General features: G+C 37.9%; 1 protein-coding gene across 1 annotated transcript in view; it reads left to right on the forward strand.

Annotated features, from left to right (window-relative positions):
* EMC2 (ER membrane protein complex subunit 2) overlaps positions 1-16,354 on the forward strand; it is a 46,869-nt gene that overhangs the window by 13,998 nt on the left and 16,517 nt on the right. Inside the window, exons 5-6 of the mRNA XM_074577681.1 lie at positions 3,477-3,534; positions 16,236-16,321. Coding sequence (XP_074433782.1) covers positions 3,477-3,534; positions 16,236-16,321 — 144 coding nt within the window. The remainder of the gene's footprint in view (positions 1-3,476; positions 3,535-16,235; positions 16,322-16,354) is intronic.

A 16,354-nucleotide genomic window follows, 5' to 3' on the forward strand; every position in this document is an offset into this window, starting at 1 on the left:
ACTTTCTGTCTGGAAAAGTGCATGCTATATCTCAAAAAGGCATTCAGGCATTATAAAAACATGGCAAAGCAATGCTGGGCAGTTTATAGAAAATAATGGTGTGCAGGATCGTATTATAATGTTTGGACATTTTTATTGCATTTTTACATGTACTGTGCGGTGTTGCATTTTTGCAATCTTTCCATCAGACTTCATAGATTAAAAAAAATTTCTTACAGGGCAGCATAAATCATTATACAATAAAACATTAGGCACCTTTCTGGTGAAGTCTGTGAGGTGTACATTTTGTCTCACAGAGCTAGAGCAGCATATGAAAAACAGTGCCAGCAGTTTTTTGCTTTCATTGTTCTCCTAAGCTCCTAATTACTGCAGGACGTAGCTCTTCTCCCCAGTTTTCTGAGTGTGGATAAATCCAGTAGAACTTAATAAGGGTTAAATTTATAGTTTGTTATAGAAACAACTCAAAAAAACATGGAATAGAATGGCAGAACTTAAAAATCAGACTGACCTTTTCAAAATATCCTATAGAAGGGTTATAACATACTAAGGTTAACAGGAATTATTAAAATAACGAACAGCTTAAAACCTTACAGCTTTCCAAGATGAATGACCTTAGGGCTTTATGTTGACCTTTATTGTCCACCTTTTTCCTTTGGATATATCCTTGATATCAACATTCTGTTCTAAAGCACCTCTCTTGGGTGTTGAGAAGGACCTCCAGCTTCCAGTGCCTTTGAATGCATGCAAATCGGTCCCATGCCATGTTTTGCATCCAGAGTTGGTGAGGTTTGGAGCCTTTGGGCCATCTTGATACAGAGTGGCTCGAAAACAGCCCGGCAGAAAAGGACCTGGGGGTGTTGGTTGACAGCCGGCTGAATATAAGCCAGCAGTGTGCCCAGGTGGCCAAGAAGGCCAACAGCATCCTAGCCTGTGTCAGGAATAGTGTGGTGAGCTGGACTAGGGAAGTGATCATCCCCCTGTACTCGGCACTGGTGAGGCCCCACCTCGAGTACTGCATTCAGTTTTGGGCCCCTCGCTACAAGAGGGACATTGAGGTGTTGGAGCGTGTCCAGAGAAGGGCTACAAAGCTGGTGAGGGGTCTGGAGGACAAACCTTATGAAGAACGACTGAGGGAGCTGGGGTTGTTTAGCCTGGAGAAGAGGAGGCTGAGGGGAGACCTTATCACCCTCTACAACTACCTGAAAGGAGGTTGTAGAGAGATGGGGGCTGACCTCTTCTTCCCTGACAAGTGATAGGACGAGGGGAAACGGGTTCAAGTTACGTCAGGGGAGGTTTAGATTGGATATTAGGAAACATTTTTTCACTGAAAGGGTTATTAAACATTGGAATAGGCTGCCCAGGGAGGTGGTGGATTCACCGTCCCTGGAGGTGTTTAAAAAAAGGGTAGATGGGGCACTGAGGGACATGGTTTAGAAGTGGCTTTTGTCAGGGTAGGTTGAAGGTTGGACTCGATGATCTTAAAGGTCCCTTCCAACCTCAGCAATTCTATGATTCTATGATTCTAAAAGAATTAGAAATAAACCCCTAAAGGATTTTTCTTTTAATTTATTTATTTGGCAGGTGTTCTTCACCCATTACATTCTTGCAAAATGAACTTTGAAAATGTTACTTGGTATGACCTGCCAATGAACATCCATTGCTTGGATCAAAAAGAGTGGATAACTGGGCTGACTCCGCAACTACAGGAGCAGTCTCAGGGCAACTAGATGTGCCACATTTCACACTCACTTTATATCAAATATGCATTCATGAAGAATTTCCATTAAACCTAGCTGTCCTTCTGTCTTCATTTGATATAGGATAGGAAGCCAATGAGAGAATGGCAGCAGATTTTCCCCCCTTCCCAAAACCTGTCCACAACCGCAAAAGATCATAATTCTATTCAGGCTTATGTGACTACATTGAAGATGTTATTGCATGGGAACAGATCTTTGTGGTAGATGACTGCTGCACAAATGTTATGTATTGTTTCAGCAATGAAGTGAGATTGAGCCACAGTTTTGTGGAAAGTGCTCGTAAAAATTCTTGGCAAAATGTCTCTGTCAGATTAGATCCTTGAGATTGGAGTATCAGAAGAGAGAGGAATTAACAAAAACTGAGGTTTCATCTTCATAGATTTTCTCCAAAAGTCAGAGAAGAAAAAGAGGCTTCAGTTCTGGGTTGTTTTGAACAGGAACCCATCTGCAGGTCCTGTAAGCCATGCTCTGGAGACCCTAGGGAGACTTTGGCTGGAGTGATCACATGTTCAGTTGAAGAAGTGAGCTTCTTGTTAAATTCTGAGTGACTTCCAGGAGTTAAGATCCTGCCTTCCCCAGCAGGAAGAGGAAACAGCTAGGAGCATCCCTGTAGATGGAGACATCTCTGTAGATGCTGGCTAATCAAAAGAATAGTATTCTGGAAGTTCATCCCATAAAGCTGGGATTGTGGCTATCATGTTCAGTCTTGTAAAATACGTTGGATAAAGTGGCAACGAACAGGGAACATGAATACAGCATTTTATAACACGTCTGTAGCAGTCACCTTCTACTCGTTTTCTGCTTTTGTGCTGCTTTTCACATGTGTTCTCATACCTTATGGTAACTGGACTGGACGGCGGAGCCATGCAAATCTCAGCAGTGCTTAGGAAGCAGTGAGAGTACGTAAACGGGTGTCCAAAGTGAGAAGGGGATGTGTAGCATCAAAATTAATCAACAGTAGCTCTCAAAAACTACTTGGCAAGCTGTGCATGAAGACACACCTGGTTATGTGGGGATAGCACAACAGCTGTATAATCAAATGTATTTTGAATTGAATTATTTCATTTGCCCAGTTTGGGTTCATCACACAGCTGGCTTCACACACAAATCTACTTCCCAGAAGGTATAAAGCATTTATAGCAGCTAGAGTAACCTGATTTGAGCATACTTCAAATACCAGAATTAATTAATAAAACCTACGTAGTGATGGCAGAAAACATTTTTCTTCACCCTGCCTAGGGTGGACTCCTGCGTGAATCCCTCCAGTTTACCATGTGTGGCTGCTTATGCTTTATGAAATTGTAACAGAAGAAACTTCCATGGAGTTTTAAATAATAACAATGAAGTGAAAAGTCATTATTTTGGATGGCCTTTCAAATTTTGGGGTTTCTGTTTCTTGGGAGAGTTGGTATGTGATGATTTGACCTGCTGGGTACAGAAAAAGAGAACAGATATGAGAGTAAGAAATTGGTTGTAAAATGTGTAAGTTGCTGCTGAAACAGCATTCCATGAAGCAATTACCATGTATTTTTTCAACTTGGTAACATAAAATACTGCTGTTCATATTTAGCACTCACTCAAGACAATTTTGTATGAATATAGTTTGCTTAAATATATTCAGTATAAAAAGTGCAGGACAGTTATTAAATATTGAAGGAAAGTCAAAAAAGTCAGGATTTTTGTCTTACAGAAATAAATGTGAATGATTTCTTTGAACAGGTATGATGATGCTATCCAGTTATATGATAGAATTCTACAAGAAGATTCAACTAACACAGTAAGTTTAAAACATTTTTCTGAACTGCAGTGGTTTGTTGTTTGAAATTGTGATAACGTGTGTTTCACTGTGGAAAAACGTGTGTCTGTATTCCTGTATTTGTTTCCTTTAGTTTCCTGGTATAATAACCTATGTTACCCTCATTAGAACAAATGAGATTCGTTTCACGATGAGGTGTGTTGCAATACCTACTTAAACGCTGAATTTAGAAGACAGGATTATAACTAGCAACCTTTCCATCCGTCTTAGTGGGGTTTAGATTGGGCCTTTCAGCTTTTCTATTTGCCCTGAATATTCAGTATTTAAAGGACCAATATAGTCTGCCATGTGTCTTCTGTCTTCCTAATGATTAATCTTACTCAAAGATTAAGTATGAATGAATACACTCAGGTAGTGCTTGAATAACAGTTATTTTGATTTATTGTCTGGGACAATTTACTAACTTTTGAATCAAAATGCTACGAAGCTTGCCAGTCATATAAAACAAAATCTGAGACAGGCTGTACTTTTCTTTTAAGCATTTTTTGAATACTTGTGTAAGCCATCTTGAGCTATTAGATGCCAAAATGAAAGTCTAGGGAAATTTGTAGCAATATATTTTCATGCATTTTTTTTTTCCACAACGATAAACCTGGAAATACAAAGAAACTATGGAGTCTCAAGTTTTTATATCTCATGTTGCAAAGTCAGTTAATTATTATTAATCATTGCCTGGTATGGTATATGGAGGATATACGTTTGTCTGTGTTACTTGGTTTCGAGGAACTGGTTCTCTTTATTGGGTAAACTTCTATGTAAATATAATACTTGGGTTATTGTGGATGTTTTGTCAGTCTCATGTAAACTTTCCTTGGTATGTTTTGAACCTCTACCTTTCTTCGGTCAGCTTATTTGATGTGGTCTACTATTCAGGAGGGGAAAACCCACAGAAACACAGATAACGGAGGGTAACTAGGGTATGCCAGAGCTGGATATAGCTAAAGTGCCATCACTTAAACTAAGTAAACCATTAAAGAACCCCTACAAAACAAATTATAAAAACCCAACAGCCAAAAAACACCCAAAGCCACCAAACCAGAAAATTATTTTTGAGGTAACGCATCTGAAAACATTAATACTCTGTTCAGCACTCGGCCAACAGTGGTAGGTTAAAGGCTGTGTCTTTTAGGAGTGATAGAACTCATGTTTTTTGTGCAAGGGCAAGAAGAACTAGTTCAACTCTTCACTGTTATTTTTCGCTCTCCCTAGAGCAGTGCTACTTGAACTACGTTCTGTGAGACAACTGTAGGGGATCTGCAGTTGTCCTTTGAAAGTCTGTAGTGGTTTTGAGTTGAAGTTTGAGCACAGGGTGTGTAGCTGTCTGCTGTAAATGTTGATGGATTTCAGTGTATGGCCCAAACAGCTTCAGAGGCACCAAGTCTTCAGAGTCAAGCTGAAGCAAGATGGAAACCGCAAGAATAGATCGCCTAGGTGCACATTTTATGACCTTTTGCTGAAACCAGTGGAAAATGGAGCACCATATTACAATGACCTCTGTGGATCATAGATCTTTGAAGTGCACATTTTTGGCAGTTCTACCCTTCAGCTGCCTCAACATGGTTCACGTCATCTGAGTGGTTTGTTAGACAGTTTTATAAAACAAAATGATATATTTAAATAAGTAATACTCATGACTATTACCTAATTTGGATTTCCTCCTTAACAAAATCATAAAGATCCATAAAATGGTAATATTTAGAAGCATAAGATGTAAATATTAGAACAGCTGCATGATCTATTGGATTTCTTAAGATCTGAGAACAGGAGCATTAAATGCAAAGCAAAGGTTCCTTGCTTTATTACTATGGAATAGGTTGGCTAAGCCTTGCATGCGAAGAGTAAAAGTTAAATAGAAAGTTTTGATAAATTGTCATGTGCAGATTTCTTTGTGTCTTTTACCTGTTAATTATTTCCATGCACACATGTGGCTGCTGTAGGAAAATAAATATTTCAAGATTTTAAAAAAGAAACTGTTGCTGAGTTTGTCTTGGCACTCACCTAACCTTATAGCGATTTCTTCTGGTCTGCTGACACATGGAGTTGCTTATATACATTAAACGTTTTGGCAACGTGCTGTAAGTGAAACACAGACATTTGTTCACACGAATCATGTAAAATCATACTTTGCATCGACTGACAGTTTCAAATAGAAGCATGGAAAAAGCGTTTTCAAAAACTTACTTATTTTAGACACCTAGCAGACTTTTCCATTATGAAAAGTAAACTTTGAACTCGTATTATGTAATGGACATTTACACTTTCAGATGAGGTTTTGTTGCATGCAAAACTCTAAAATTATGATAACAGTAATTATTTTATTTAATTTCTTTGGATACAATTCAAAGTAGTATGTTTTTAAAAGATGACCATCTCAATGTCTTACCTCACTCTGAGCTTACTTGCTAAAAAAGATGACTCATTTGACAGTGGAGCAATGTTAATGTTGTCACTTCAGAGATCGTGTTTCATTTTGCAAAGCCATGTGGACATTGAGTAAGAGTCTGTCCTGTTTCTAAAGAGTTTAACATTAATGAATGAAATGTGACTCCTGTGAAAAGCACAATTTCTGTGTATTTTAATAGGATGAGAATGGGAACCTTTTCCATTCTTGTCCATTTTGGTTGAAATGAAGGCTTATTAGAGCTGTAGCTGGCAGATTATTCTGTTATTAAAGCTGCATAACATCTTCCGTTGTAGGGCCTTTCTTATTAATTAAAATTTAGTATCCAATTGAAAATCTGATTCTATGATTCTATACTGGTGCTGAACAGTGGCTGAGCTGTTTGTAAATCTTCAGATAAAATGCTTAGTCTGTTCCTCAGAACAAAATAAGAGGGGCGTTGGTTTTTTTAGCAAGGCTGGTGCAAAGGACTTTTTTTGTTTGTTTTTGCTGTTAGTGTATTTCATTGAGAAATCCTCATCCTGCTCCACTTTGGAGGGAAATGTTGGATACCAACAGGAAAAGAGCTCTTGGTAGAAAGCAGCTTTTATTATACTATGAGAAAAACACCCAAACTGGCTAAGCTACAAGCATTTGAAAATCTTCCACTTCATGTTCTCAGTAGACTCTGCTGGAATTTTTATTAAATACATCTTCTTAAAATCCCGTTTCTATTGAGCGTGATCTATCCCAGGCTACAGAGACTAAGCAAGGCTTCCTTGCAATTGCTTCTCATGGCTGTAGGGCTGTGGGAAAGGGGCAGAACGTAGGGAGGCTCCTTGCTTCTTGCAACCAAGTGATGAGCAGGAGAAGGACAAAACCATCCAGAAGGAACTGAGTGAAAGGAGAAGGGAGGCAGAACTGTGAGGACCAAAAGACAGAGGGACAGATAATGAAAGGTTAGGTGGTAGTTAAAAGGAGAGAGGTCAGGTCAGATGTACAGGAACAGATGGCTTGAAGGGTGGGTAGGAGATCAGAACGGAGGGATTTGTATTAACATTTAAGTCTTTGGCACTTTTTTTTTCTTCCCCTAAAAAGAAATAATTAAAAAAAACCACGTTTTGCCTTGAGGCACTGTATTTTCTGCTGTCACTAAATAGCTTTGAGACCTACTGTTGAAATGTCTCTTATTCCCTGTAGTACCTGGTGTGTATTAGTTCTGTCAGTAGCTGTTTTAGCTCTAATAGTGATGGCACATACCATTTGAATGCTGCAAGTAACCAAACTTGTGGTTCTGCAAGATGGAGTTTCTGTTCTTTCACTAAAGAAAACCCAGGTACACTTCATACCTTCTGGAGAGAAGGCTGAATGCTCAACCATGCTACTTGAAAAATGCCAGAATCTCCACACTCTTAAAATGACCGGTAGTCTTTTGAAGTAAGTAGTTATTGTTTAGCGGTATCCTTTCTAAATTCAGATAATACAATGGTTAAACTTTGATATAATTTTGTAGTATGAAATGTAATGCCACGTTCAAACTCTAGGCATTTTTAAATCTGAAGTTGGTCTTCACAGTGTTCCCAGTATCTTTATCAGTGGTCTGGATACTACGTTGGGGTTTATTATCCATTGGATGGATTGCTTGTGTAGAATTTAGTAGGAAATTTGCATGGAATTGATACATCCATATTTTCGACTTGATATGTAAGTCCTCATTTCTGGGAATGGGGCTCCCACGTAAGAACTTTACAAATGGAAGTAGCACCTTGAATGGTGTTTGTCCCACAGCAACCGTGTGAGATGAAACAGTACTGACATTTTGCATGTGGAGAGCAGATGAAAGTCTGGCTCTGCAGAATTATTTAGGACTCAGTTTCTAAGCAGGCAGATAGCACTCTCATTTTGTTATTGATTTCAATTCTGCAATGAATATTAAATGAGGAATTTTTAAACTATCTGTACATGTCTGTACTAGATTAAGTTGAATGCCTTTTTGCATTATTTTACCCTGGCAAAGATTCTGCTTTTAGGGAGCAATTTGAATGTAGGCCCATCTGTTTTAATTAGATAGCTAAATATTTTTGTTGGTTGGGCCCTTCTCGAGGTGGCCTGTCCAGGAGCGCAAAGAAGATTGACGATGAGAAAGGAAATCGAGTTCGTGTGTTCAAGACAGGTTGGTGTCTAACCCACTCCACTAGCATCCTAGTGCACCTGCAGCTTCTCCTCATTCGCCAACTCAACCATCAAGAAGATTGCAGAGCACCTGGTCAACACCAGGGGAAAGTGAGATAAGGCACAAAGTTCTGCCTTAATTCTAATATACAGAAAATCTGATGTCTTTATTGGGATGATAATTCTCCTGTTTTTCTTGCCACTTTTTCAACTAAGCTTTTAATACAAGAAGACACAGTATATGCTTGCTTAGCTTAGGGCATGTGAATAATCTCATTAACTTCATGGGTCTGATAATATAATTGTGTCAACTAAGAATTAAAAATAGAATTTTCAGAACAAGATTGTGTTCTGGGTGAAGCTGTTGTCTTTCAGGGTTCGTGAAATACTTCACTAGGAATTCTGTTGTTTATGGGAGTGGGCAGGAACAAATGTATGGTCAACAACATGGCCATATGAAGTTACACTTTCCCATACTATTTTGAGATTCTTTTTCTAGCCAAGCTGGACATGTTTCAGAAAAGGCACAGGAGGTGGTTGAAGACATATGGGGATCCAGATACTAGAAAAATTCAGAGCAAAATTTTAGTACTTAGCATCATGTAAATAGGCAGCAATTATATATCATGAATATCTGAGTTTCATTCTTCCTAGCATCTCTTTCTATCATTGTGTATTACTACCATCTTGATTGTATACACAGCTTTTTTCCGTTTCTTATCTCTGCCAAATGAGGTAAGAATAACAAGCACTAAGTGTGAGCATTGCGTATCTATTTGTCATCTGAACAGTGATGGTTCTTTAAAACTCCTGCAGTAGCTGTGGATTCATTTTGAACAGACAGGACACCTTCCGTTAACTTCTTGCAGATTTGTACATGTATCTACAGGACGCTTTAAGTTTCAAAAAGGAAAATTGCTCACCAAATAAAGTGTCTACTAACAGAGGAAATTTTTTGAGATGATGTGTCCGTATTTCACGAAATACATTGCTGGCACTGCCAGGAAAGACACAGCTAGTCCTAAACTGAAGTTTGTATGGTGGTAGTTTTAAAGGGAATTGAAAAAGATAGCTTGGCGTTGTCTGGTACAGGATGGAGTTGGTGAGAGGTGTGAAGAGCTGCAGCTGCTGCTTCAGATAGTCCCAAGGAGGATGGGTGATTAAGCTGGGGATGCACTCAGTGGATCCTAAAAGAATGTTTTCTTCTTCTGACAGTTAGAGCATCATTTACCTTTTCTAGGTTGTTTTTGCTTCTTGTTGAATCATGATCAGTGAAGTGAGAGAGCAGAGTGCATTTCGACATTTTTCCCATGTGTTACTTTTGTGAATGTAGCACTTCCAAATGTTGGGGGAGATTTTGTCCCTTGAAATTAAGTATTTGAGAACATAAGAACAGCTATGCTGGAGTCATGCCAAAAGTCCATTTTACTTGTCCTGTTTCTGACAGTGGCCAATAGCAGATACTGGGAGAAGTGTTGAAGAACAAGGCAATTGTACAGTATGCTCTGGTCTATTCATCTTCATGCTACAGTTTTCCTGTGCCAGAAGTGGTAACTGTTTTTGATAGCTCTTAATGAAATTTTTGCATTGATTTTTTTTTTAACTGCTTTTTGAATTTGTATAAATTTGGTTGCATGTGTCTAAAACATCTTTCAGAACTGAAATTTCATCATTTATTCACGGATTGGGCAAATCTCACTCATTTTTCTTTTTTTTTCCAAACTTTCAATGTATCGATTTTATTTGATACCCCTAATTCATCTGTTAGTCAACAGTTGTGTTCTGTTCACTTTATTCTTGCTTATGATTTTAGGGTTCTTTTGCATTTTTCTTCCCTCTAAGCTCAGAAGTCCTAATCTGTCTAGCAGTTTTTGTTGCCGTTCTGTGCCATGAAACCCTGCTGCTATTTTGTTTGGTTTTTTTCCTGTATTTGGATGAGGAAGAAGAGGACAGAACTGCAGTCAATATTAAAAATGCAAGAACATTATGGAATTATACCATGGCAAAATGATGCCACTGACGCGTTCTGTTCTGTATTCTTTTCTGATAATTCCAGCATCACAGTGTTGTTCATTTTGGTTTGTTTTTTAAGGCCTTTTCTGAACATTGGACTGACATTTTATGGAACTGTTTATTACAACTCCACCCTCTCCTTCCTTACTGAGCAAATTCAGAGTTCTTTGCCGTATACATTAAATTAATATTGTTTTACCCTATATGCAGCCCTTTATCTAGATTAAATTTCAAGGGCTCTTTTATCATACTGACATTCACTGGTGTGAATGTTATTGTTTGCAGTTTACTTTTTTCCTTTATACGTAAATAACTCATTATCATCAATTAATTTTAGCACATCACTGTTAATTCCCTTATTAGATCAGTTATGAAGATGCTGAGCAGTAGTTTTTACAGTACAGGTGACTGATATTCTTGGTGCAGAAAACTCACTGGTAGACAGGAACTCTTTTCTCCTCTATTTTATATCTTTTGGCTAATTTATTTATCCATGTGAAGACCTTCCCCTCTTACCCTGTGGCAGCTTAGTTTTCTTCAGAGCTTTTGGCTTCAGAGTGAGAGATCTTCTTGAAATTATTTTGGAAGTCAAAGTTGACTTTTAAATGGATCTTTATTCATCCACACTCTTAGTGACTCCTTTGAAGAACTCCAGTGGATCTGGGAAGCCCTACTTTCCTCTGTGTAAGCTGTTCTTACTCTTCTTTGGTATATAGCATTTTTCACGTTTTCCGATTCCAGGCTTTAGCTGTTTAGCTTTTATAGCTATTACCAATTTGCTGTGTGCTGGTGTTAGACTTTATGGGCTATTGTTTATTGGATTCCCTCTAGAACCCTGTAAAAAGTTAAGTTCACCGTTGTTACTTAACGCTTTGACATTGTCCCTAAAGTAGCAGCTTCAACTCAGCAGCTCTGTGCCTACATAGATTAATTCGTAAGATTTGGCCCAATTTAACTGTCTTCCATGGTTTTCTATGTCTTTCCCATGGAAAAAAAGTCTGGTAAGAGTACATTCGTTATTGTGCTTGTGTTCAGATTATGTGGTATTTTTTGATGTCTCTGTAATTCCTTCCCTTTATTTTTGCTCTAGTTGGTTACGCTTCTGTTTTGATTTGCGTATTGCAGTTTGAAGGAAATATTTTAATGTGTCAAACTCTTAGACCAAATGTACATTTTCTGAAATTTTAAGTCCTTGATAAAACCAAATTTAAAAAAAAGAATTTAATTTTAAGTGCAAAATACAGTTCGTTTAATGCTGCAAGAATTATACAGATACGAAATTGTTCCTTTCTTAGAGGTGTCAGTCCCTGAAAATTCTACTACTACTACTTGCTTTGCAACCATGAAATTTTGAACGATCTTAAGACTCTCTTCTTGGAATGTTTTACAAATCAAATGCAGAAGTTGATAAATGTTCAAATCCTCACTTCACTTTGAGTCTACTTAATGCTAATTAAAAATAATCATGACAAGTGGAGGATTAGTTCTTGTGCCAGATTGGGGATCATTGGTCTTTAAAAGAAATAGGTTGGAAAGCTTCGCTGTTCAGTATGTGTATGTGACATACCGAAGTACCTCAGTCCATATGATACTGATTACAGTATAAGTGTTTCTTTTGATGGCATATATCTTTCCATTAAGAATGCTGGATTTACAGAATCTGCCAATAACTATTCCCGTGTTTTGTTTTAAACTCTGGAAAATTGATAGGGGGAATTCTGTGTCCTAGGTTCTGCATGGTCAAAACACAGCAGATCTTGTTGCGGCACTGAACTTTTTGTCTTTTCCTTCTAATTTCAGGTCGAAGGAGACAGGAGATTGAGTTTGCTTTTGCATCAGGCTTGTTCTTAAAAATCTTACTGTTGTGACGCGAAGGGCTGGAATGTGTGACTCTTGAACCTTACTTTTCTATCTTGGTTAATAGAATTATCACAACTATTTTAGTATGCTTCACAGATTTCAAAATAGTCTCAAATCTTGTAGTTAAAAATAGATTTCTCATGACTATTCTTAGTGAACTTGAAATTAACGATTGAACAGATTTGTACTCTGCATTCTGCAGTTTTTTAGTATCTTGCAGTAGGTCCCATAAAAATAAGCTTATACTTTGAAATGTGAGATTTTTACTAAACAAAGCCCTGAAATGTAATAAAACATATGAAGTGGCCTGGTTTTCTTATGTCAGCTAATAGTAAGGCAGGTAATATATCAGATGTATGAAGTGAATGCTAGGTAAAGCTTTTCTAGAATTGGTGAGAGTCTGCCTTTCCTTATAAAATAACCAGGTTTTGTCTGGTAAAGTGGTTGTTAGTGTCGGCAGTGGTTCTGTGCATTAAAAAATTTTGTTTAATTTGATGGAAATAAAGAAAAATTGATGCAATGTGTGTAAATTGATGTTAGTTATGCCGCTTTCCTCAGGATGCTCGGTAAGTGTACTGAGTGCGAGCCCCCACTCACTGCAGAGGAAGCTGATGCACACAGAGAGCTAGGCAGAGGCTCAGGGACAATATAAATCAGAATAAGAATTAGAAGTTTACAGCACACAAAATGGCCCATGTTCTGGTTTCAGTGCAGGCCTTTTCATGTGTATTTTTTCTTACATCATTGACTACCGGTGTCATATTGAATTTCAGTGTGTTTTAAAAAAACAGCAACCTAACTGATAGTCTTTGTGATTCAAAGAAGAGTTAGAAAGTCAGATCAGAGAGTAGTCTTTGAATACGGATTGTTTTAATTGTTTAAATTTCTTTATTTTTTAGACTGCTTTATCACTCCCAGGAATCACAGATCTGAATACTTCAGATCTACTGAACACCTGTGTCTATGTCTCTTGGCAATGCATTCGGAATATGTGCGTTGTAATTTTACTTATGTGATTGTAAAAAGGTAGTAATTACTTAAAAAAACCCCACCCTACATCATGATTGACTTCTTCCCAGTGGTCTTAAAGAGACTTTCAAAAATTCTGTGCTACTATGCAACATTTTGTTCATCCTTTGAATGTCAGCACTGTTTTGAGTGTCTGAACCTCTTTTTTGTAAACTAAGAGTTCTCTGTAAATAAACTGACTTATCCCTGCGTTTTGAAGGTCTATTTGAGGGTGAAGAGAGTGCAGATGCCCAGATGCTGCTTTCTTTCTGGTGGCAAGGAAGGTGGATAAAAAAGGAGGTTTTAAATTTTACTTTTCTCAAATAAGAAAGAAAAAGTGTAATTTTGAAGAAATATTGTGGGATTTGCTGCAGTTTAGAAGTAAATAAATCTTGTCAAATATATATGTAACTAATTTTATTCCGAAGTGCTACCATCAGAACATGTTATAATTGTCTAATCCTTTTATCCTCATTTGATTGCATTAGATGATGTGCTTGTTAAAGGTAAACATCAACTTATATTTGTGACTAGAAATAGTTGCAGCTTTTCATAAATTCATGTCTTGAGGTTACAGTGATTTACGTTGTTTGGGAGTGCTGTGGTTAAGAAATAAAGCAACCATGGAGGAAATGTGTTTTCGGACGGTTTGCAGGACTTACTTGCATGCGACTGAAGAAGTCGCATTAGAAATGAAAAAGGAGGGTGACTTCTGTTCCTGTTTGCCATTGCAAATTAAGTTGTCAGATGCATTGCTTGATTTTGTATATTAAACAGATTATTTCAGTTCTCAAGAAGTTTATTTTTGATCAGTTCAGTCTCTTTTTTTTTCTTTAAGTTTTGAAAATAACAGCTGAATTTTTAATCCAAAAGCTACATTTTAAAGTAGATAGCCCATCACCTGCAAAACCCCTTCTGTCTTCATAAGCTGTAACTGCGTGATGTGCTCCTTTGCCTGTGCTCGCTGTTATTTGCACTCTCCCTTCTTTCACGTTTGGGGCTCAGAGGGCAGGTCACTGGGCTGTGTGTAATGTCACCCTTCGGCAGCAAGTTTTAACGCTGCCCTGGTGTTCCCACAATAGCAAGGGTAGTGACCTGCTTTACAAAATGCTTTGAGAGCTCTTCATAAAATTTGATAGAGAGCAGTGGTTTTGGGGTTGTGTTGTTTTGTTTTTCTGTTTAGTAATAGTAGCAATATTGATAAGCATGTGGGATTATTCTTTTTATACTCAAAAAAATAAGTTTAATTACACTGTTATCTTTATTTTAAAACCTCAGAAATAAAATAAACAGTGTGTATTATTGTTACAGTGATAAATGTGGTCAGCAGTTAACGTTTCCAGAGTCAGTTATGGCTTTTAGCCAAACGTCTCCCAGTAAAAGCAGAATGATGAATGTAACTTCACAGGCTGCAGTTTGACAAAGCAGCAGTGGGAAACAAAATGACTGTGGGTAAACCCACCACCCTGCCTGTGTCCTAGTTTGTCTCTTGATCATTCTGATAAATTTTCTTTCTGCCTGTGCCTTGCGTTTGAGCAGAAGAGTGAAATATTTTCTCCTTGCTTGAGTCATTTTCACTGAATTTTCATCGATTATATGTTTGTGCGGGAGGTGAAGGGGATGAACTCCAAGGAATGAATAAACCTACAGTTAGCATTAAAAGCCCTTCTAGCTGTGCGGTTTTGGTAGCTTGAATTAGTTTACTTAAATGCTACATTTTCCTCTTCTTCCAGAAGCAAAAAATTTGTTCAGATGATGAACAAAGGATAAGAAATTATTTATAGAATTATAGAATTGCATAGGTTGGAATGGAATGGAAAAGGTTGAAAAGAATGGACCTTTCAAATCATCTAGTGCAACGAGAATAGTTATGTTCAAAATACTGTAAAAATACAAGAACTCTTTTGGGGTATACGTGGCTGTGGTCTTAGGAAGGTACATCATGAAGAAACTAATTTCAGAGCTATCTTAAATTCAAAGATTAAAGTCATTTAAGATTTTGTTGAAGAGTTGTCCGTTCCCGTGCTGTCAAGGCTTCCGTAAGGTGATACCCGACTGTATAACCTCTTTATAAGATATGAAATGGGACGAGGGGAATAAGCAGTGGGACTTCATTACTGGAAAAGTGTGTGAGTACGGGCAGACCCGTCACGCACACCAGACTGTCTGTCTTCTCGTGTCTGATGACAGCAGTTGTGATCACCCAGGAGAACGGGGATTATAGGCAAGGCAGGAGGCTGACGGCATTTGTTCTTTGAGGCATGTTACGCTGGAATTTGGTTTTACTTTCATTCCGTCAGATTCCTGATCTGATGACTTTCAGGCTGGCTCAGGTGTAGTTCTGTTTGCTCCAAACTCTGTCAGACTGCTGGGAGGACGTCCGTTGTTTTGAATTACACCTCAAGTGTGTCTTGATTCACAGCTCCTGGAGGGCTGAAAACTGCTTTGAGAGAACTGTAACCAACATACTTCAGAAACTGGAATGTTGGGTTGAAGTACAGAATAATCAACTATTAAAATTCTTGTGTATCTTTTCTCCTGGTGGTCTGTAACAACTTTTATGGAGTTCAAAATTCAAATACATTGTAATTCTTATAACTCATTTTTATATTGTTTATGTTGAAATGCGTTTGCCACTCACATATTAAAGTAGTGCTCAGTTTTGCCAATTGCCATTGTATTCCCGTCACGTTGAAGAGCCTACTTTGTACTCCAAGAATGATGAGAAACTTGTTTATAAAATTGGTGTGTATTCAACATTAATTAAAGATGGCATTTAGAACTCCAACAAGAATCTTTAAAAATGGCCGAGAGCCATATTTTACAGTGGCAGCCAAGATGCATGTGTGAGATTCTGTGAGACTCTGTCACCATCTCTCGTCTAAAGTCATGGATCTTGTGAATGACAAGGTGGGGGTCTTTGGAATGGCTGGAGATTAGCATCCCCTGCTGTTTTGTAATTATCAGAATCTGGACAGTCGTTTATTTGAATGAAATAATGCATACAGTTTGTGCCTCCAAAGAAAAGCATACATAATGCGATTGCAAGAAGAAGTTTTCAATCTCTCAGTGGGATGTCATAGGGTATGTTTATAAACTTCAACCTAGCAGTTGCTCTGCAGTGGAATTCCACTGGTATTGAGATAATAATTTGCACAGTCAAATTGCTTTCTTTACAAAAACCCAGGGAATTATGAGACCCTAATCCTTTATTAATGTCAACCCATAGGCAGCAAGAAAGCGTAAGATTGCCATTCGAAAAGCCCAGGGGAAAAATCTTGAGGCCATCCGAGAGCTGAATGAGTATCTGGAACAGTGAGTGTCTTACAAGAATACGGATTGTGTTTT

The sequence above is a fragment of the Larus michahellis genome, chromosome 2 (assembly GCF_964199755.1).
Source record: "Larus michahellis chromosome 2, bLarMic1.1, whole genome shotgun sequence".
NCBI classification, from domain to species: domain Eukaryota; kingdom Metazoa; phylum Chordata; class Aves; order Charadriiformes; family Laridae; genus Larus; species Larus michahellis.